This window comes from Thermobia domestica, chromosome 3, assembly GCF_964235325.1.
Source record: "Thermobia domestica chromosome 3, izTheDome1.hap1.1, whole genome shotgun sequence".
NCBI lineage: Eukaryota > Metazoa > Arthropoda > Insecta > Zygentoma > Lepismatidae > Thermobia > Thermobia domestica.
The window spans coordinates 307297180-307319429 of record NC_137456.1 but is presented as its reverse complement, the minus strand read 5'-3'; the positions used below and the strand labels follow the sequence as shown (position 1 = coordinate 307319429).

Here is a 22250-nt window from a genome sequence, read left to right as displayed (position 1 = left end):
CGGAATACAGTGCTCTTTCTATCTTTTGGTACGATTTTGGTATATAGAATACTGTGTTCTTTCTCTCTGTTGGCACGATTTTGATATACGGAATATTGTGCTCTTTGTATATGTTGGTATGATTTTGGTGTAGGGAATACGATGCTATAATAATAAAGAACGATAGGTAAAGCGCATCGCCTGAATCGGTTATATATATACCTTTAAATATTGTTCGTACTTTCATTTGGGTATTCAAACTATTACCTTGCTACAATGTAAACCATAGCCATAACAATTCTTTGTAGTATTTTAAAGTGACCGTACGTCCAAGGAGGAGCACAGAAAGAGAAATGTCAATAAATTATAGCGATAGTAAATACAACGCCGAATAGAAACGATTAGTTTCTCTGGGTTCGTTCACTGGTATATTTAGCAACACTGTTATGAACTGTCGTCTAGCGTAACTAAGAGATAAGAATTGGGTCTATCTCATCTCGAAAAGGTCGTGAAAGTGACGTTTTGCCTCGTATCTCGTCACAAAAATTGTGTCCTATCTCGTGACCACCCTAGCTATTGCTACAATGTATTACCAATATTTTTGTTTGGCACTGTTTTCAGTGTTGCTGTTTTTGTTTTGTTCTATATTTAATGTCGCTATTCTTGATTGTCGCTGTTTCTGTTCAGCACTGTTCTTAGCGTCGCTGTTTTTGTTCAGTGTTAAACGTAACGCCGCCGTTCTTAGCTGTCGCTGTTTTTGTTTTGCACTGTATTTAGGGTCGCTATTCTTGATTGTAGCTGTTTTAAATCAGCCTGAACTTAACGTCACAGTTTTTGTTCAGCTCTGTACTTAGAGTCGCTATTATTAATGATCATTGTTTTACTCGGCATTGTATTTAACGTTGCTTGTTACTGGATTTATTAGCGTTATATTTCGTGTATCTGTTTTTTGCCGTCATCGTAATAGGTTGAACGTTGTTTTTGTCATGATATCTTTGGAAAGGAAAGTTATCCCGCTTTGTACTCTTTGTAGATGACTTTGTAGGTTGCTTGTTTTCTGCATGTTCCAGCTGAAGGGTTCTAAATTATGTGATGACTTAATGCAAAACATACATTCATCACAGGGGACAGAATTAGACTCTTTTGTGCTACGTGACCACATGAAAAGCGTGCTTGTAGAGCGCGTATTATCCTATCCAACCGCTTCAATTTGTTCATTGAAAAGGAGACAACCACAAGTGGCTGTAATGCAAAAAGAGATCTTTTTCTTCTTTTCTTTTTTTGCTTTCTTTCAAGATGCTTATAGACAAGACAGAAGTGACATAATGGAAAAGAAGAGAACGAAAGAAAAGCATTCATAGTGATTATTCGTAGCGCTTAGTAACATAGTACACAAGCGCATCACGTAATCTTTTAATATTGACTTTCACGTCAGATGGGTTGGCTAAATCTACAACATATTAGCGTTTAATCATACTATTTTTAGTGTATTAGGTAGTGTCTTCATTATTCAATTAAAAAAGAACCAATAAAGCTTTTTATTCGATTTTTTGTTTTGTTTTGTTGTTGTTTCAAGTCTGGATTCATTGTAGAACACGTTACTTATGATTTCACGCCTTTCTTCATCGAGGCTTTTTTTTATGCCTATTTTTATTATCTTTTAGCGTACATACTGTTGCACCTGGAAAATTAAAATTTTGCACACACATTCAGTGCACCATTTTTTTTCAGATCCTTGCGTTGAAACAGGGAGGGTCCTGAGGGGCAAAAAAATAAAAAAGGGGTATTTTATTTAACAAAAAATCATTTTTTCCCGCAATTTTCCCACCTCAGATACATGATGGAGACATGTGAATGGTACCGTTTGAAAAGCTGTTTTATTTTGAAGAGAATAATGTACGAACCAAGATCCTAGGATTCATAGGGATGTCTCGGGAAATTTTTACCTGAGATCCTGTTTTATACGGGAATGTGGGGTATTGTGGGGATATTATTTTTTGGCGGGCTTACTTTTACACCTAACTTTGTGGTGGACAAACACCATGTGCGTGGGTTTTCTCGGGGTTCTCCCGTTACCTTCCACTTTCTTCTTTCCACCATTTCATTCATTACTCATTATCACCGTCTCCTTTAGCCTAACCGGCATAACCGTGGGACGTAAAACTCAAAGATTTCATTTCATTTTACTTTTACTTTTACACCTAGAAGATTGAAATTTTGCACACACATTCAGTGCACCCCTTAGTACTGTATTTTTCAGATTTTTCAATTTTTTGCGTTAAAACAGGGGGGCAGAGGGGCAAAAAGTTAAAAATTTATTTTTAACACAAAAATCCTTTTTTCGCGATTTTCTCGCCTCAGATACATGATGGAGACATGTGAATGGTACCATTTGAAAGGCTGCTCTCAAGAGAATGAGTACGAACCATGATCCTAGGATAAATAGGGATGATGCTGTAGCTGCTTGACTGAAAGTCTGTAATAACCTAAAAGAAGCCAAAATTTAGAAAGGTTAACAAAAAAATGTCCAAGGATGAGATATACCAGTTGTAATGTTTTCCATCGGACAAGCTTTGATTTTTACAGACTTAAATTTAATTTAAATTACTCGCTGAACCAATAGAAAAGTTTATTGTTAAAATTATTAACGTAACAGTTTCGTCAACTATCCACTTTGGCTTCATCAGACGCTATGAATATAGAGATAGTGACAGATTTAATGTAAGAGACATCATAAAATTCCTGAATCCTGATTAGTTACTATAGTGTACTACAGACAATCAATTCCCTTACATCACACTCCAAAAATTAAAAAAAGAAAAAGAAAACAGAAACAAAAGTCGCTATTTCCCTTCTTCCCTGTTGACACGTTACATATACATTTCTAATAACCAAGTTTAATCTAATTTCTAATAACCAAGTTTAATCTAATTAATAAAATAACCTTTACAATTAATTTCTTAAATATGGGTACTAATTAAATAATAAATAGGTATTGGTATTAAATTTACAAAAATAAACCTGTATAATTAACTTAGTCTTCTCAATAACTTATTTCACTGGTGACTCAGTGGTAGAGCGTTCACCTCTGGTGCCTGAGGTTGTTGCTTCGATCCCAGCTCGCGCCAACAAAACTCCGTGAACTTTGCGGTGGACAAACACCGTGTACGTGGGTTTTCTCCCGTGGAGGTTCTCCCGTTTCCTCCGACTTCCTTCATTCATTCTCATCATTATTGTCTTCTTGAACCTAGCCGGCATAAACGTGGGATGTAAAACTTAAAGACTTCATTTCATTTTCAACGTACTCCACTGTTCGTCTGTTTTAAGTCTAGAGTTCCAGTTCATAACTTTATTTCCTTCTATTTCAATAAACCTTCCTTCTTTACATTTTCTGACTAACTTTCTCTCCTTTTGACCCAGCACTTTAACTTCACTCGAATTAACTCGTGTGCTTGTAGACTGCATTTCTGTCTTTCTCCAACCTAATATCGTTCTTATGTTCTTTTATTCGTTCTTTTAACCGCTTTCCCGTTTCCCCGATGTAGTACATACCACACTCACTGCACTGGATCTTCTTTCTTCATCATTCCCTCTCCCTCTTCTTCTCTCCTCCTCCTTCACTTCTCTATTAATATCTCCAGTAACCTCTTGCTTCCTTTTCTGTACGTACAAATATCTCCAGTTTTCTTAAGCATTCTTTTGATGACCTCTGTCTCTTCCCCTATACTCTCTATCCCCCACCGCATTTTCTTTTCCTTTTTTTCTTCTTCTAGGGTTCCTTTTCTTTCTTTTGATTCTCATCCTCCTTTCCTTTTGTACCTCAGTTTCCTTTTTATCATATCAGGGGCGGATCCAGGACCGACTTCTGGGGGGCGGTGGGTTGTCATACTGCTATTTTTAAGGGCTCCAAACTTTTTGATGGGTTTTATTTATATATATAAAAAATAAGAAAGTTTCCTCTTCTGGGAGGGCAATCGCCCCGATCACCCCCTGGATCCGCCCCTGTATCATATCAATTTCTCTCTAACTGCTCATGACAGATCTCTATTACCAATTGATACATCTCATCGATAACTGAACGAAATGATATGGGTAAATTTAAATTATCATGCGTAATTTTCGAGAAAGTTATTTTTTTAATACCTGAACATTTGTACCTAAACGTTGCTACCACTGTACATGTAAAGATGCTGTATAGTTTCTTTCTTCAATCGAAGTGCAGTTCATATATAAAGAATGCCGCCTTCTACATATGGTGACTTGTGCCATAAATAACTCATCGTTAGTAGGAAGCAAGGACGCCGAGGGGGTCCGGCCCCCCAAACCTCATGTGGGCCCCATATTGTATTTATGAATATACAATATTTTACATAATTTGAGTGCAATTTGTCTTAAAATCTTCATATATATATATATATATATATATCTTCTGCAACTGCTCCCCCCCAAATTTACAGAGAAATCGGCGCCCTTGGTAGGAACTTGTGGAAAACACCCCCAATAACTAAATGACCAACCAGAACCCTCATTTCAAACAATTGGCAGCTGCTTGTCAAGTTCCCGTGGAGTCTTAGTTGCCACAGAATCCAAAACCTGTAATTGAAGTTAGTGACATTGCCTGACATCTGCTTCATATTAGCCATAGTATGGGTAATAGGAATAAAGAACAGACACAGTGGATATGAAGACATTGCAACGCCATCAATGCAGTCAAAACAGGGATAGAAGGAAGAAGGGATACAGTTGTAAAATTCAGCATGGGAACTTCAAAGACATTTGCCGAATTGCACTTCTATTGAGTGAACACACTATACATGTAAAGATGAAACTAATATTGAATCATAATATCATCAAACTTCCTATCACTGTAGTAGACAGTATGGCTAATGAGGTATAGCCGAAAATTATTATTAAATATTTAACGTTAATTTTTGTTTACTTATACAGGGTGGCCCAAAAGTAGGTATACCCCCCTGTATTGATCAAGTATAACATTCTAGTTTATGGATTTATTTGCTTCGACTGTTTCGGGCTTAAGTTATAAGTAAAAAAGACGTTAAGAACAAATAATAAAGAAACTAGATCTACCTGTTTAATAACAATAAGAAATTATATAAAATATAGTACGGGACTGTATACCTACTTTTCGGCCACCCTGTATTATTGTCCAAAGGTATTATTTGGGCCATTAATAGAGAGACGACGTTGAGGATTATTTCTCATGCGTAGTTTACGTGAAGATCAAGATTGTTCGTTGCCGGTAATAATTTATATTGTTTATTCTACCGAAACTTATTGTTTATTTATTTATTTATTTATTTACTGTGGGGGCTCCGTAATAAAGTGTTTAGCGCGTTCGAATTGGGTTCAATTCCCGACCGGTGTACACCAATTTTCGTCGTCCATCCAGCGTCATGAGGCAAACTGAGGACTCGCGTGAGTAAAAGACGTGACGGCCACTACAACCAGAAGATTCCTGACGCAGTGATCACGTGTTCATCGCTAAGTTAGACGTGGTTCTAACCAGTGGCGGCGGTTGGACGTTAAAAGTGAGGGGGCAAGACATGATCTGAATATTTGTATATAAATGTTAGTTTTCCTGGTTGTTTCTAACATTTTGTTTGACGAAAGGTTGTATAACTAATAGGATACTATATTTTCAGTTAAAATACCGTATATCGTATATAATAGTTTATTAAGTAAATTGAGAAGAACAACGCAAGTAGATACTAGCCCTTTGTACTCTTAAACAACGAAAGTGTAAGAAGAGATTTGATTCCTTGCTCATGAACATCTTAAAATTCTGTCTGGAAAATTGTGTGATCAGATTATTTAATAAATTTGCAAAACAAATAAATAGAAAGGATAATATTAATCATAGTAATGAATAATGATGCTTGTTTTGCAAAAGTTATATTGAAACTGAGGATTAATGAAAAACTTAATATTTAATTCCGCACATGCTATTAAATGTATGTTATTACTCTTAGAAAATGAAAGGCAGTAAATACTACAAGCATATGCTACGACATTTAAAGAAATATTTGCTTTTGCAACTTCTTGAAATATGTTCGTTGCCATTAGGTGCAGATTTCACTTTCTTGGAACACATCAAAACACAACAATACTTACAATCCACACTTCAGTTATACAAAATAAACTTAAAACCTAGAATTATGTTCAATTTACTAAATTTTATTGTATATACACTCGTACATCCTTAAACACAACACTTCACTCGTATATTACACTACAAAACAATGGAAAAGGTAGAAGTTGTTTCTTATCACGCTCTTTTTAATCGATATTCCTTACTTTAGAAAGAAGAAAAGACATTTTAGGAACTGTCAATTTTTGTGCAATTAAAGAATAACTTGTGAAATAAGCCCTACTTTTTTGCATAATGCTCTTTCGATTAGCTTCAAAGCGGCTCACTAACATATCGAGCCCTTGTAAGAAGAAATTTATTTTTTATTTATTTATTTATTGAACAATTTCCCAGATACAGCATAACTTTGCCATTTTACACAGGGACATGCTAACAAAAGAAAGAAAAAAAACAAGACAACAATAACAACAACATAGAAAAAAAGAGTGTAAAAGTAAAACTATTCCGTCAAAGCTCGTTTAATTGCTCTTTCAAACACTGGGTAGCTCGAAAAAATGTCCACATCAGTTGTTACTTGATTATAACTGTTTGGTATTCTATAAAAAAGAGACCTCTGTATAATAGCCAACCTAGGACGGGCAAGATGGAATAGGTGGGTATTCCGAGTGATGCGGGAAGGGACACGTAAGGATAATTCCTGAAGTAATATTTCCGATCTTAAGGTTCCATTAACTATTTTATGTAGATATTTCAGATCAGAGATAATTCTGCGTACTTCAGGAGTCTGAATATTAAGATGTCGCAAGAGCTCCTTCTTAGATAATATTCGAAGTGCAGGAACACGAAATCGGACTATAGCAATGAAGAAATTGAGAACAGAATCAAGTCTGGAGAGATGTGTAGGTGCTGCCATGGCCCATATGGGAGAGCAGTATTCGATCTTGGGCGCTATTAAAGTCTTATAAAAAGTTGCTAATGAAGAAACAGTGCGTAGTTCGGTGAATCGATAAAGAAGTCCCAACATGCGCATTGAATTCTTTAGTATTGAGGAGATGTGGTCAGAGAAGGTGAGTTTTGAATCAAAGATGACACCAAGATCGTTATGACTAGCAGAATGTGTGATAGGGGAATCGTTGATATGGTATGTGGAGGGAACAGGAGACTTTTTCAAAGTAATAGTAATACTGTCACATTTCTTACTGTTGAGTTTCAAGTGCCACATTTCACACCAGCCTGTAAGGTAATTTATGTCTTCCTGTAGAGCAATTGTGTCATGGAGACACGATATTTCTCTGTATAACTTACAATCGTCAGCAAAAAGCAGAAGGCCACTAGGTTGAGCTGATAAGTGCGTGTAGAGATCATCCATATACAGGACAAACAGTAGAGGCCCAAGTACACTCCCCTGAGGCACCCCTGAGATCACGGGTTGGGGGTTAGAAGTCACCCCTGAAAGAACAACGCTCTGTTTACGGTCCTTCAAGTAGCTTGTGATTAGAGAGAGAAATTTGCCATGTACATTAAATCTATTGGAGAGTTTGTGAAGAAGATGAATGTGACTGACAGAATCAAAGGCCTTCGAGAGATCAAAGTAGATAACATCTAATTGAGTATTGTTATTCATACATTTGACTGCACAGGAAAGAAGAGTACTTAAGTTTGAGAGACTTGAGCTTTTCGGTAGAAAGCCGTGCTGAGAACTATGGATGTAAGGTGAGGTGAATTTAAGTAGCCTGTCTTTAATTATTTTTTCGCAGATAATTGATATTACAGAAAGAAGAGATATTGGCCTATAGGAGGATACATGATCTTTAAGTCCTGATTTATATATTGGGGTCAAGTGAGCCAGTTTCCAACTGGTGGGATAATACCCTTCCTTGAAGCATCTATTGAATAAGATAGATAGAGGAACCGCAATAACTGAAGCAGTTTTGTTGAGAAAAAGAGGACTAATTTTATCAGGTCCAAGTGATCTATGTGGAGATAACGATAGCAAGAGAGCCAGAACTTCGCCCGGGGTGGTAGAGAGAATGGATAAGGTGTCCGAACAGATGGGATGGAGAGGGGGGAGATGGGTTGTAGAGGAAAGGGAAGTAAATGTTTTGCAGAAGTAGTTATTGAAGAGGTCTGGTCTTTGATCATCACTCGCTTCAGTATTTTCATCTTGAATTGTTGCCGGTATGCCCGGAGATTTTGTTCTAGATTTAATTACAGACCAAAAGACTTTAGGGTTACTAACAGTAAAATCACCAATTGAGTCCATGTATTCAAAATATTTACGTCGCTGTACCTTCTTGGCAAGACTTCTAATTCTAGCAAAGTTTTTATATGTGTAGTCACTCGGATGTGATTTCCATAGAGACGAGGCAAGCTTTTTGTTTTTAAGAAGGTCACGAAGTTCATTGTCGTACCAGACCGGAAACCTGTTCGATTTTGATGCTTTCACCGGCACAAAGTCCTTTATGGCTGAGTGGACAACGGATGTAAATAAGTCCACAGCGTCGTCAACAGTTCCTACCTCTAACAAACACCAAGGAAACAGTTCAATAGCCCGGCAGATGTCACCCCAGGGGGCTTTCTTCCATAGAAGTTGTGACCTACTTTTGAGGGGCTGGTTTGTAGTAGTGGAGGGGAGGAAATCGAAAGAAACATCCAAGGAATCGTGATCCGAGGGAAAAAGATTTCTGCATGGGACAACACAACGAGGTTCTAAGTTAGAAAGAATGTAGTCAAGATTGCTATTATTGCGGGTATTATGCATATTATGTTGACCTAGACCAAGTCCATGAATAAAATTGTCCATGAAATAACTGTCGTTTCCATCTTTAGCGACTCCATGCTTGCTGTCCAGCCACGTGATTGAAAGGTTGAAATCACCCAATAGGATGACGTCACCGTGTGACAACGCATGCAACAGTGAGTCATGGCAAGCTTCTAAGATGTGCTGGGGGGTGTTCTTGTGCGGCCTATAGAAGCATCCAATAAACACAGAACGACGCTTTGGAATAAATACTTCCACCCATATAAGTTCACAATCCCGTTCGAGATCCAGTCTTCTCTTGCTCTTCCACTTATTATTTACACAAATCATCACTCCACCTCCACGAGTTATGCGGTCTTTACGATAAATGGTGAAATTATTAGAAAAGCTAATTTCACTGTCGTTCACTGATTCATTCAGCCACGATTCGGTCACTGCGAAACAATCCAGTTCCCTTATCTCACCTAGGTTCAATGAGCACTCAAGTAATTTGTTTTTAATGCTACGAACATTTTGATAATATATATTGAAAGCATTAGTGTAATATGGACAGGGTGGGCCAGGGTTTACGTGAATATCACCACAAAGGAGGAGAATACAAACGAGAATGAGGCACTGTTTTTTTGCTTTTGACTCATACCTTGTCACAAAATCACTGGTAGTTCCTCCGTCACTGTTAGCAGTACCAGAGAGAGCACATGGCGGTCCTCTTGGTATGAAGGCAGCAGCAATAAAATGAAATGATCTTCCACTACACTTCAGTCCATGTTTCATTGGCAATGCTTCATTTGGGAAAGTCACAGCACCGTTACTACATGAAGACAGTAGAGCACGCACATAAACACTACACACAACCACGAGAAAAAGATAAACAATAAGAGCACCACTTTGCATCGACTTCGAGCTTGACGCCATCTTTATATATGAAATGAAAGTATGCTGAAATTGTGCTCCAATAGGTTATTTTTTGGGGTTATTTTCTGTGGCGATTAAAACGCAATTACTGTAGCTTTCTTTACTCCACGGGAAGACAACCAATACGTATTCACGCAACAGCAAATATTATATGGCAGCATTTTTTCCTATTAATCAGTAACACATACAAAATCGTTACATTTCCAAATGAAACTATATACATTAATTGGTTACTTAAAAAAAAGTGCGGGGGCAACTGCCCCCCTTTGCCCCCCTAATCGCCGCCCATGGTTCTAACTATCGCTAAGAGATGGTGTTGGAGCAGACTCAGACCTAGAATTAATGAGGCGTATAGAGGAGTACCAGCGTATACGCACCTAATATATTTTTTTAGTCCAGCATATACTCACCTTAAATTCACGAAAGAACTATCATGCATGGGGTGGGTATACGATATATTTATGAAAACGGTCTGCGTATACCTACCGAAAACTCTAGAATTAATCACTTTAAGCTTCCGAAGGACTGTCAAGCCAGTGGTTAGTTAGTTAGTTAATTACTATTATTACCTCTTAATGATGACACACATACTTCTAATAGTGACACACTTATTGCTTGTAAATAAATTAACAAAGAAACAATAAATCTGAAAAAAAGCTATTCTGAGTTACAGTTACTTTTTCTCGTATCTAAAACATATCTCAGGCACAGAGAATAATCTTGCAAAATCGTTTTGTCGCACTAAGAAACGTATGTAGACTGCGTACAAAATCCGTGCTAAGTGCTAAAAGTGGAAAAGTTTGGTTTAATGTAAAAATGTGGCCGATTTGCCTAACACAAATCAGTGAAAAACTGGCAATCTAGTATTCACTGTGGAAGTAGTTCAAATAATCTCCAGACGAACGCGCGTGCCTATATGTCCCATCAATTCTGAAGTAACATCTGGGCTGTTTACTCAATATTTTCGTTTTGACAATTAGCACGAATTTTATATTCAGTCTACATACCATTAATTCCTCCAAAATTAGTTTTCTTAGAGTTATTTATATATTTTTTTTTAAGTTGATACTTAGCGAAGTTGCTTTCTCACACCTGAAGAACACAGATTCACCCAATGTTATAAAAAATGTTTAGGATCTACAAATAAATTTTTCATACTAGTCCATATAATAAGTGAGGTTTTCCAACTTCGAGACCTACTTTAATAGTTTTCTCACGTTCGGAACCGGTAGGTTTACCTCATTTCATAAGAATAGGGTATTTTCCAGCGACTGTTTTCAGAATCCTGTTAAAACACGAAAACCCTATCTTTCTCAGATTTCATAGAAGTAAGGAGTTTCTAGTAACTCTTCCCAAAATTCTCTAAATGCTCGGATACTGCTCGGATATTCCATTTCATAAAAATATGGTATTTTCAACTGTCTCTTCCCAGAATTCTCTGAATGCTAAGAAACTCTACGTCTACCTCATTTTATAAAGATAAGTTTCCAGTGAATGTTCTCTTTAAAATCCCCCCCCCCCTCCAAAAATACTACCTAGTCTTTTTTCACACTTGGTACGTCTCCTATACCTAGTTTCAAGGTAGCTTTTACAGTCAATCAACCAACCAAGAGCAGCTCCCATTGCAGAATTTAATTAATAACCAGGGGGGAATCAACCATTAGGCAAGATAAGCACGTGCTTAGGGCATCAAAAGAAGGGAGCACCACAAAAATTTTCCATATATATATGAAAACCAAACTCATGTCCTGACGGAAATGTACAAGCATGAGATCCCAGCATTATACCGACAAGACTTGAACCAGCTTGAACTGCACCAAGAAAATGAATCCAGTCATATGGCGGAAACATCGCTGAAATTCTATCGCCGTATTGAGCAGGAAACTGGAATTTGTGGCAGTTTACTTCTCTGACATCCTGTCAAGAGTCCAGATGCCAGTCCAATGGACTATTGTCCTTTCGGACTCCTCAAGCGGTACCTGTCCCATCGTTGAGTCCACACCGTTACCGGCTTGTGGAAATCTGTAAAGAAGAATGGGATGCAATATCCATGGTGCAGCTGTAGCTACATCTCTTGTAATGGAAACTTCGGTACCATGCAGTAATAAGTAGAGGTGGCCAGCGGATCGAACACAACTGGTGGTGAAAACACGGTATTTTCTAGGTAAGTGGCACAACCTCTATATACATGGGAGAAAGGGGGCAAATGCCAGCACTTGATCACTTGGTACCTAGGTATATGGAAAGAGTTTTATTCAGCTCATAACTTTGAGTTGGGATTAAATATATATTTAATCCCTTTCGAGTCATTTAAATAACTCAGAGACCATGTTGTCAAGATCATCCTAAACTAAATTGTGTAAAGCAAAAGCTACGAAGTAGTATTCAACTTACAATAGTTCTGTACTCAAAAATTAACTAAAAAAAGTAAACAGAGCAAACGTTGCACTGTAATATGATATTACTCATACATTTTTAATTTCACACAATCTGGAGACCATAGAGACTTGGCCCTTGATTCCGAGATCGAGACAAGCATGCGTTAATCGAGACAAGTCCGAAACCAATTCGATTATTGTCGACTCGAGAAGACACAGAGACTGAGACCGGTATTTTCAGACCGAGACGAAATCGAGACTAGATTATATTTTGTCTTCACGCCATTCCTAGGCTGTTGCCAACCCAGGCATTTGACGTGCTTCCAACTCAAAGTGTTTCCATCAAATTGATAAAAGATATATTTTGTTTCATAGTACATTGTATGTGCACTTTTATATTTAATATCTTTTCCACCCTCTTATGTATTTCTTTACATTTTCCTTTAGCACTTCATTTTAAAATTTGCATTCCTCACATTCAAATTCTGTCGAAGAATTTGAAGCTTAAAATATATAAAAGGATAATCATGCCTGTTGTTCTCTATGGTTGCGAAACATGGTCGCTTATTCTAAGGGAAGAACGCAGACTAAAAGTATTTGAGAACAAGATCCTGAGACGAATATTCGGACCCAAGAGGAACGGCAATGGGTAATGGCGGAAACTTCATAACGAGGAACTACATAATTTATACGGTTTACCCAACATTGTTAGAGTCGTCAAGTCTAAGAGGCTTAGGTGGGCGGGTCATGTAGCTAGAATGGAAGAAAGTAGAAACGCTTTCAAAGTCTTGACTGGAAGACCCATCGGAAAACGACCATTAGGAAGACCTAGGCGCAGATGGGAGGACAATATTAAGATGGATCTCGCAGAGATAGGAATACAAAGTATAAACTGAATCCAATTAGCTAAGGATAGAAGTCAGTGGAGAGCTTTTGTGAACGTGGCATTGAACCTCTGGGTTCCATAGGCCATAGAATTAGTTAGTTAATTAGTTAATTCCTCACATTCATATAACGTTACACTCCACGCATATGTTTTCGTCCTTTTCTTCAGTTCTTTATTGACGTTTCCTCTCAGAAGAATTATTTTTCTTCAAATCTCGCCTCTGTGTGAGTTATTCTGGATTTTACATCTTTGCACCTATTACAGCTCGTTATTTTAGTCTTCAAATAAACAATTCCTGTTTCCCTTTTACCATGTCGTCTCCTGTTCTGATCTTCATATACCAAAATATACAATATGCAAAATAAAACTGACGAAAATCATTGAACGCAGCCTAATAGAGGGAAATCGGGGAATTACAGTGTCATATTAGATACAAGACTCACTATAACGTCTTAGAAGATACGAGAAAAACGCGGGAATATGCTAACAGATCGGAGACATCATATGAATACGTTAGAAGATCCTGGAACATGGTAGTAAATCCAAGGACATACAGGGACATGTTAGAAAGTCCTGGGCCTCACAGGAATACACTGTAGAAATCTGTTAGAAGATTCAGAAAATTCACCTGAACATGTTAGAAGATCCGATGACAACACAGGAATATGCTAGCAGAATCACATGAACGCTAGCAGAATCATTTAAGTTTTTGTTTACATTTTGATCCGCCGCCATTTTGCAGAGGGTTGTCATAGAGAGTCGAGACTTATTCCGTTTTCTTTCATTTTACAACAGCTTTCAAACGATGTGCTACTTAACCTCCCCTGCCATTTGAAACTTTTGAGTTGGACACCGTGTGGGACCCTGCGGGGGACCGTGGAGCAAACATTTTTTCCCTAAAAGTGTGCCCTTGAAAATGATGGAATACGTGTTCCCCGAGTTTTCCATTTACCCAACCGCTTTCGAACAAATGACTCGGTTCAAACTATTCCTCTATGTAATATTTTGTAGCTTTCACAGTACAAAATATGTTGTAACTCACGATATTCCGCCCGGTGGCACGTATAACTTCGGGATTCCTCTAGTAATAACATATGAAATGCAAACACAATTGTCTCGTTCGGATGTCAGTGAAGCCACTTCGTGACCCTCCCTTGTTAGAAGATCGAGACAATTCACAATAACATGTTAGAAAATCTTGGAACAATACAAGAACATTTTGTTGTTGTTTTTGACGTCTCTTTCAGCACCGAGGCCATATGAGGGTAAACCTACGTAGATCCGAAACATGAGTTCAAATGCACTCCCACCGAAAATCGAAACCAGGACCACGTGCATCAAGGACTCGCACTCTAGCCACTAGACTAGCGGATAGGGCATCACAGAGACATGTTAGAAGATCCGAGGACATCACTGTGGTATGTTAGAACATTTTGGAATACTACATGAAGATATTAGGAGATCCTAGAACATCATATGGACGTGTTTGAAGATTCTGAAACACTACATGGAGAAGTTAAAAGATCTTGAAACATTATTCGGACATTTTAAAAGATCCTGAAATCACATGGACATGGTAGAAGATCCGGGACATCACAGGAATATATCGTCGCTGCGCCTCGAAGAACCGCTATGTGTTAAAACCACAACTTTTCAGGAGAAGCAAAAAACATTCCAAACTTAACATTTTGCCAAATATACACAGAGACACTTGAAAAATATAATAAAATTGGTTTTGTGTATATTATGCACTACACATTGTTGTATCTTCCTTCAACAATATTATATTACTATTTTTATGTTTACGTAGCACATGTCGGTTTATCTTTTGTGCCTTCATAAGCACATAGAGGATCAATACGTACGTGAAAAGAACTTGAAGCCTTTAATTTCAATCTGTTATTTTTTCATTGTTGTAGCGAAACAATTGAATATTCACTTGTCACATTATGAGGGACGCTGCCTGACAGCTTTCAGGTTAATTTGCACGGCATAACTCATTTTCGACAAAAACGTCACATAACGGTTCTTCAAGGTACAGCGACGATATTACAATTTCCAAGAATTCTAGAAGCAAAATTTCCTCGGGGCCAGCAAGATGGAATACGGGAACAGTTGCTATGAAACGGAAATTTCTGTAAAAATAATACAGTCAATTTGCGCTCAAAATGGTCCCTAGCGGGAAAGTTGTGGGGTAGTTTTGATTTTTTTTTCGTTCTATATGATTTTTGGGGTGCTGAATCCGAATCTGAGGTTTGCTAACAAAATTTCGTGAAGCAAATCGAAAAAATGCAAAAAACAAGTAAAAAAATCTCATTTTTTGGCGCTTTTTGCTCATAACTCGGAAACTATTAACTTTTTATAAATCAGCTCCCTATTCAAAACGAAAGTACATAAAATTTCCTATAAATTGTATTGTTTAGTCTTTCTCTCCGATGAACCGTTCGGGCTCAAGCGCTACCTGAACTGTTATACAATCTCCAGTAGTAAACAAAAATCAAAATCACATTATATTTACATTCTGTGCAAATGTAATTCTGTTTTGTAGGCTTTCATTTTATTTATTATATCCTCCCTGCCTCCCCAAATGATTTTATAAATGCCCCACCTGGTTTTGTAAGTCCTCTTTCCCTCTGTTCGGTCTCGGTGGCTCAGTGGTAGAGCGCTCACCTCTGGTGCGTGGGGTCCATGGTTCGACACCCTCGCATCAACAATGATGGATCAACTGGAAATCTTATTAAACATGGACAGAACAGTGGTTCTTTCTAATAATGTGAAAGTGATTGTTAATGATGTGCAAAAAGAATTAAAAGCACAGCTTCAAACCTTGGCAGAACCCCACTGCCAAGCTATGGGTTGTAAAGTTTGAAATTGTGACTTTGATTAAGCATTTCATTGAAACAGAAAGAAGCATCACCTGGGATCTTCACCTCCGAACCATATATGAAATGCTCCCTTTCTTTCACTCCAGTGGTCATAATCTGTATGCCAAATGCAACCATCTTTACCACCAGGACATGCATAACTTGAAATATACAATGTCATCTGCAGAATACAAGCATCTCACTACCCGAGGATGTTTCACCATTCGTAGGAGTGAGAAATTCTGGTGTGGCACCTGGAGTGATATGGCGATTGAACAAACTCTAATGAAGTTGGTGAAGACAAGTGGTAGTCTCACTCATGGACGTGTAATAGCTGCAGGAGTTGTGGCAAGATGGACACAAGGGATGACAGGACTACATAATGTATGCCAAGAGATTGAGCACTTTACAGGAGTGGAACTCGCAACATCAGATCAACACGTTGACAGCAGAGATACTATGCAAAAGAGAGACTACACTGACGCACATAAGTTGCTGAATTGGTTCCACGAGCATCCTCCTTTCCCAGAGACTACTGATCTAATGTCACTAAGTACAGGTGTTGTTGCAGATGAGAGAATCAACTGCCACTTGCCCAAGGAGATGGGTTTGAAAGATATACAGCGCATTGTTGGTGGTGATTTTCAAACTGTAAAATTCAAACGAAGCGAAAGAGTGCAGCCTCTTGCGATCATGAACAGCTCTATTCAGATACAAGACAGAACTGTAGTCATCAATCCTACCACACTCTTCCAACGAATGACTATCGTGAAACGTTCAGATGAAGAGCTGCAAAAATTTTTGCGTTACGAACATAGCCCTTACCCACTCTCTCTTTTTTATGAGCATGGGATGAGGAAAGGAATAAAATTGAGCTTGTAGAGGGTTTTGCACCGACTGAACAGATGGATTTGAAGGATACAAAATATGTCATCGACAGAGGGTTTTTGTTACATCGGGTCAAGTAGCACCATGGTCAGACATATGCTGAACTTTGCACCAATACGTATCATATTCAAGTCAAACTACAAATCAAATGTCGTTTCCATTTTCTATGGTTATCCTGACGAAGCTTGTGAAAGCACCAAGTGCACAGAACGATTGAGATGAGCGCAAATAAAACAATCAGCAACAATATCACTTACAGAATCGATGTTTCCCACTGTCTCGCAGGAGAGTTTTCTTGCAAACTCCAACAAGAGTCGGTTGATATCTATGCTAATTGAAAAATTTGATGATGCAGAAATTGGTTCACAGTAAGGCGCTGATACCCTTACTGTACGCTGATACCCTAATTGTGGAGGACGCTGATACCCTAATTATCAGAACAGCTCTTATGTTGGCCCCGTCAAATGAATATGTAACAGTAGTACGTGAAGGTATCGACCTTTCGGTGATTTTGATTGGCCTGTGTAGCCCTGATGTAAAGAATGTTTTCCTTTTGAAACCAGAAAAAGGAAAGGCGCCTGAAACCCTTTACAATCCTCATCTTGCCGCTGACAAAACCGTATCAGATCACATATTGTTCTTGCACGCGATGAGTGATTTTTGACACCACTTCTGTTTTCTATAATCAAGGGAAACTGAAGTTTCTCAAGATCTTGAAGAGTTGATTTGGAGTTTAACGTCCCTTTCAGCAGCGAGGCTATATGAGACGGGACCTACCTGGAATCCGAACCCCATGAAGGTCTTGAAGAAGAAAAATAACTTGCAACCAGTCATTGATATTTTCACAGACCCTCATGCACATCAAGACGAGATTGCCGAAGCGGGAAACGTGTTTCTCATGGCTCTGTATGGGAAAGGACACGAGAATAGCCTGAACGATTTGGGATACAGGCAATACGTATCTTCATCGTACAAAAGTAAAGCCAAAATTGCCTCACTACACCCCACCGAAGCTGCTGCACGACAACATTCATTTAGAGTATACTTTCAGGTGCAGCAGTGGTTATCCAGTCAAACCACACTCGACGAGCAACAAAGAGACCCGAACGAGGGGGGTAGGGTGGAAAAAGACAATTCGTGGTATCGTGCCAGTGCTAACCAAATTGAACCCTGCACCGGACTCTATACTCCGGCACATTTCTTGTAAATGTAAAAAAGGATGCCAACGCAAATGTACTTGCAGGAAATCATGCCTCCATTGCTCCCCAATCTGCACATCGTGCGAAGGGCTGAGTGAAAACGTCGAGCACCCAGAAGGCAGCATTGACATAGACGAAAATGAGACCGAAGAAGGAGACCGAGAACAGACCGAGGACCTCTTTCATTTCCCAGATGAAGAAGCCCAGACGCTGACGACAGAATAACCCAAACGTGTTCCAAGGACCAGCTACCTTCGAAGAATCTCAGCCAGGACCAGCTAAACGACAATGGCCCATATAATTTTTGCTCATATAATAATGCAATGTATAATCATGTGTAAAATAATAATATGTAATAATTTTTCGTTAAAATTTCAACAAATTTGTACAATTTCGGAGTTCATTTAATAACTTGAACAATATGTAACTGTATTTTTTACAATATGTAATAATAGTAATTTTTAATAAAATACTCTATATCTTCATATATATATATATATATATATATATGGGGGGGTGTACGATCTAAATAATGTCATCGGTAAAACAAAAACAAAATAGTGAATTTCTAAGAAATTTTACGTACTTTCAGTTTTAATAGAGAGGTAACACTGTTCAACAACGAAAATGTAAATTGAACAAAATCAGCTAATTCTTATTGATTTTGTGGTGCTGATCACGAATTTGAAAGTTATTTTCGAATATTAGCTCTACTTTTCGTTTTACAGGCATGTCTAATAATAACGCTTTAAAAATAAATATATTCGCTTCGTTTGGGGTAAAATGTTACACTGATCCGGCAACACCGGAGAAACTATATGAACGCTTGGTTTCATTGTGTTCCTTATCTCAGTAGTGTTCTGCTATTGTTAGAAAAGACAGGTTTAGTGCAGTTATCAGCGTTTTGGGTGTGACGTTTGTGTAGTGCAGGACATAAAAATACAACTACAAGTACGCAAAAATACTGGTATTTCGAATGTATATTTTTAAATAGTTGTCGGAACTATTTCAAGTGACATTTTGAGGATTTCAATAAACAAAAATGCCGCGAAATTGTGTAAACAGTGCGGATAGCTTCTGCTACGTGTGTGGGGAAGTGACATTTTCCTCACAAAAGCAGACTATAACACCACTAATAAGAAAAGCCTATCAATATTACTTTGGTTGTAAAATTGGAGACCAAGATAAATCTTGGGCACCCCACATTGTGTGTAACATTGTGTCACATTGTGTGTGTGTGTGTGTCACATTGTGTGTAACACTTGTGCCAGCAATCTAAGAAATTGGATTAATGGGAAGGGGCGCTCAATGCCTTTTGCAGTGCCCATGATTTGGAGGGAGCCAAGCGACCACATCAGAGACTGTTATTTTTGTATGGTTCCTTCCGTCAAGAAGGGAATTTCCACGAAGAAGAAGCGGGCCTTGATCTATCCTAACATTCCTTCTGCAATGCTCCCTGTTCCACATGGAGAAGGACTACCTGTTCCTGACCCACCTAAAGAATACGATCTTTTTTCTGATGATGATCAAGAAGTTGAAGCTCCTGAATCAAGTACTTCGAAGGACCCTACGTTTGTTGTAGAAGAACCTCCATGTGAACCACATAGACTTACTCAAGAGGAACTAAGTGATCTAATCAGAGACTTGGACCTCTCGAAAAGCAAAGCCGAAATTTTAGCGTCACGCTTAAAGCAATGGAATTTATTGCAGGAAAAAGTAAATATTTCAGTGTATCGGAATAGGGAGAAGATGTTCACTTCATTTTTTACTATGGAAGACACACTTCTGGCATGTACAGATGTAAATGGTCTCATGAGGGCACTTAAAATTAATTCCGAACCTACGGAGTGGAGGCTCTTTATAGATTCGTCCAAGGTGAGTTTAAAGGCAGTGCTTTTACATATTGGAAATGAACTTCCTTCAATTCCTGTAGGTTACGCAATTCATATGAAGGAATCTTATGAAAACTTGAAACGTTTACTTCAAGCCATTAAATATTACGATTTTCAGTGGCTCATTTGTGGTGACCTTAAAGTAATAGCACTGTTGCTAGGTATGCAGTTAGGGTATACAAAGTATTGTTGCTTTATATGTGAATGGGACAGTAGAGATCGTGGATATCATTACCGCAAAAGTGATTGGAGTACCAGAGAAACTTCAGCCGGGAGTGAAAAATGTGCAGCATGAACCACTGGTAGATCGTAACCGAATTTCGCTTCCCCCTCTACATATTAAATTAGGTCTTATGAAAAGTTTTGTTAAGAGCATGAACCAAGAGGATGAGGCCTATAAGTACCTAAGAGGACAATTCCCTCGATTAAGTGATGCCAAAGTTAAAGAGGGTGTTTTCATAGGGCCACAGATTAGGCAACTATTCAAAGATCACAAGTTCGACGAATTCTCCAAGGTGAGGAGAAAGCTGCGTGGGAAAGCTTGAATAGTGTTTGTTCACAGTTCTTGGGAAGACACCGAGCAACAAATTACAAACAACTGGTAGCAAAGTTGTTATTGTGCTATGAAAATCTTGGTTGCAATATGTCTCTGAAACTCCACTTCATTCACATCTAGACTTCTTTCCCGAAGATTGTGGAGCAGTAAGTGACAAACATGGTGAGCGTTTCCATCAAGATATTGCAGCCATGGAGAAGAGATATGAGGGAAAGTGGAGTTCTAACATATTGGCCGACTACTGTTGGACTATTGCAAGGGATGCTCCAGATGTAACCTACAAAAGGCAAGCCAAGCGAAGACGCTCAAAATAAAATAAACATAATCCTGTATAAGGGATCACTTGAAACTTTTGTCTACATTGCAGTGTAGTTCTTGCACAAAAAGGTATTTGTACATATTTTTCATGTTTTGATGTTAATACTGATTTTTATTACGGAATTGTTAATGTTTAACTTGACCACGGTAACTTTATTTTCTGTATCGCTGTGAAACTGGTATTTGCGCAATTTTGAAAAAGGAAGTACAAGGGTATAGAAAGCTATAGGTTAGGGTACTTCTTAACTCCCCAGCTTATCACATCACAGCGAAATAGATAAAAAAAAGTGAAATGTAGGTTTTTACAAGGATTTTGCTTAAATGTTCTATAAATATTGTACATTTGTATATATTTGTACAATTTGTATATTTGTACAAATGTATATATACATTTGTATATATACAGCTACTGTTGTACAAGGCCGTTTTTTTTTTTTCACAACCTGAGCTAAGAAAATTCTTCTATTATCATTTCCTTTCATATTATGCTTAAATGAATGTAAAAATCGCAATTTCAAAGAATTTACATACTTTCGATCAAAATTTGTTGAACAGTGATAATTCATGGAAAGTTCATAGTTTTCTATTTATAAGCAAAAAACCGCCAAAACTGATATTTTCCACTTGTTTTTGCATTTATTTCGATGTTGCGTCACGAAATTTTGTAAGCAAAACTCAGATTCGGATTCAACACCCCTAAAAACATATAGAATGAAAAAATCAAAACTCCCTCACAACTTTCCAGATAGTTTCAGAGTTGTAAGCAAAAAACCGCCAAAACTGATATTTTCCACTTGTTTTTGCATTTATTTCGATGTTGCGTCACGAAATTTTGTTAACAAACCTCAGTTTCGGATTCAGCACCCCAAAAAACATATATAATGAAAAAAAATCAAAACTACCTCATAACTTTCCAGATAGTTTCAGAGTTGTAAGCAAAAAACCGCCAGAACTGATATTTTCCACTTGTTTTTGCATTTATTTCGATGTTGCGTCACGAAATTTTGTTAGCAAAACTCAGATTCGGATTCAACACCCCTAAAAACATATAGAATGAAAAAATCAAAACTCGCTCACAACCTTCCAGATAGTTTCAGAGTTGTAAGCAAAAAACCGCCAAAACTGATATTTTCCACTTGTTTTTGCATTTATTTCGATGTTGCGTCACGAAATTTTGTTAACAAACCTCAGTTTCGGATTCAGCACCCCAAAAAACATATATAATGAAAAAAAATCAAAACTACCTCACAGCTTTCCAGATAGTTTCAGAGTTGTAAGCAAAAAACCGCCAAAACTGATATTTTCCACTTGTTTTTGCATTTATTTCGATGTTGCGTCACGAAATTTTGTAAGCAAAACTCAGATTCGGATTCAACACCCCTAAAAACATATAGAATGAAAAAATCAAAACTCCCTCACAACTTTCCAGATAGTTTCAGAGTTGTAAGCAAAAAACCGCCAAAACTGATATTTTCCACTTGTTTTTGCATTTATTTCGATGTTGC

The 22250-nt window shown here is 37.8% G+C and overlaps 1 protein-coding gene across 1 annotated transcript; it reads left to right on the top strand.

The window, feature by feature from the left end:
* Window positions 1-16066: 16066 nt before the first annotated feature.
* Window positions 16067-16774, top strand: LOC145682278 (uncharacterized). Its single transcript, XM_081753857.1, has one exon. It carries the CDS (start codon window positions 16067-16069, stop codon window positions 16772-16774), a length of 708 nt encoding a protein of 235 aa, XP_081609983.1.
* The last annotated feature ends 5476 nt before the right edge of the window (window positions 16775-22250 follow it).

Excerpts from the sequence above, each read along its gene's own strand:
- LOC145682278 (XM_081753857.1), top strand. The coding sequence starts at position 16,067 with ATGTCATCTGCAGAATACAAGCATCTCACTACCCGAGGATGTTTCACC.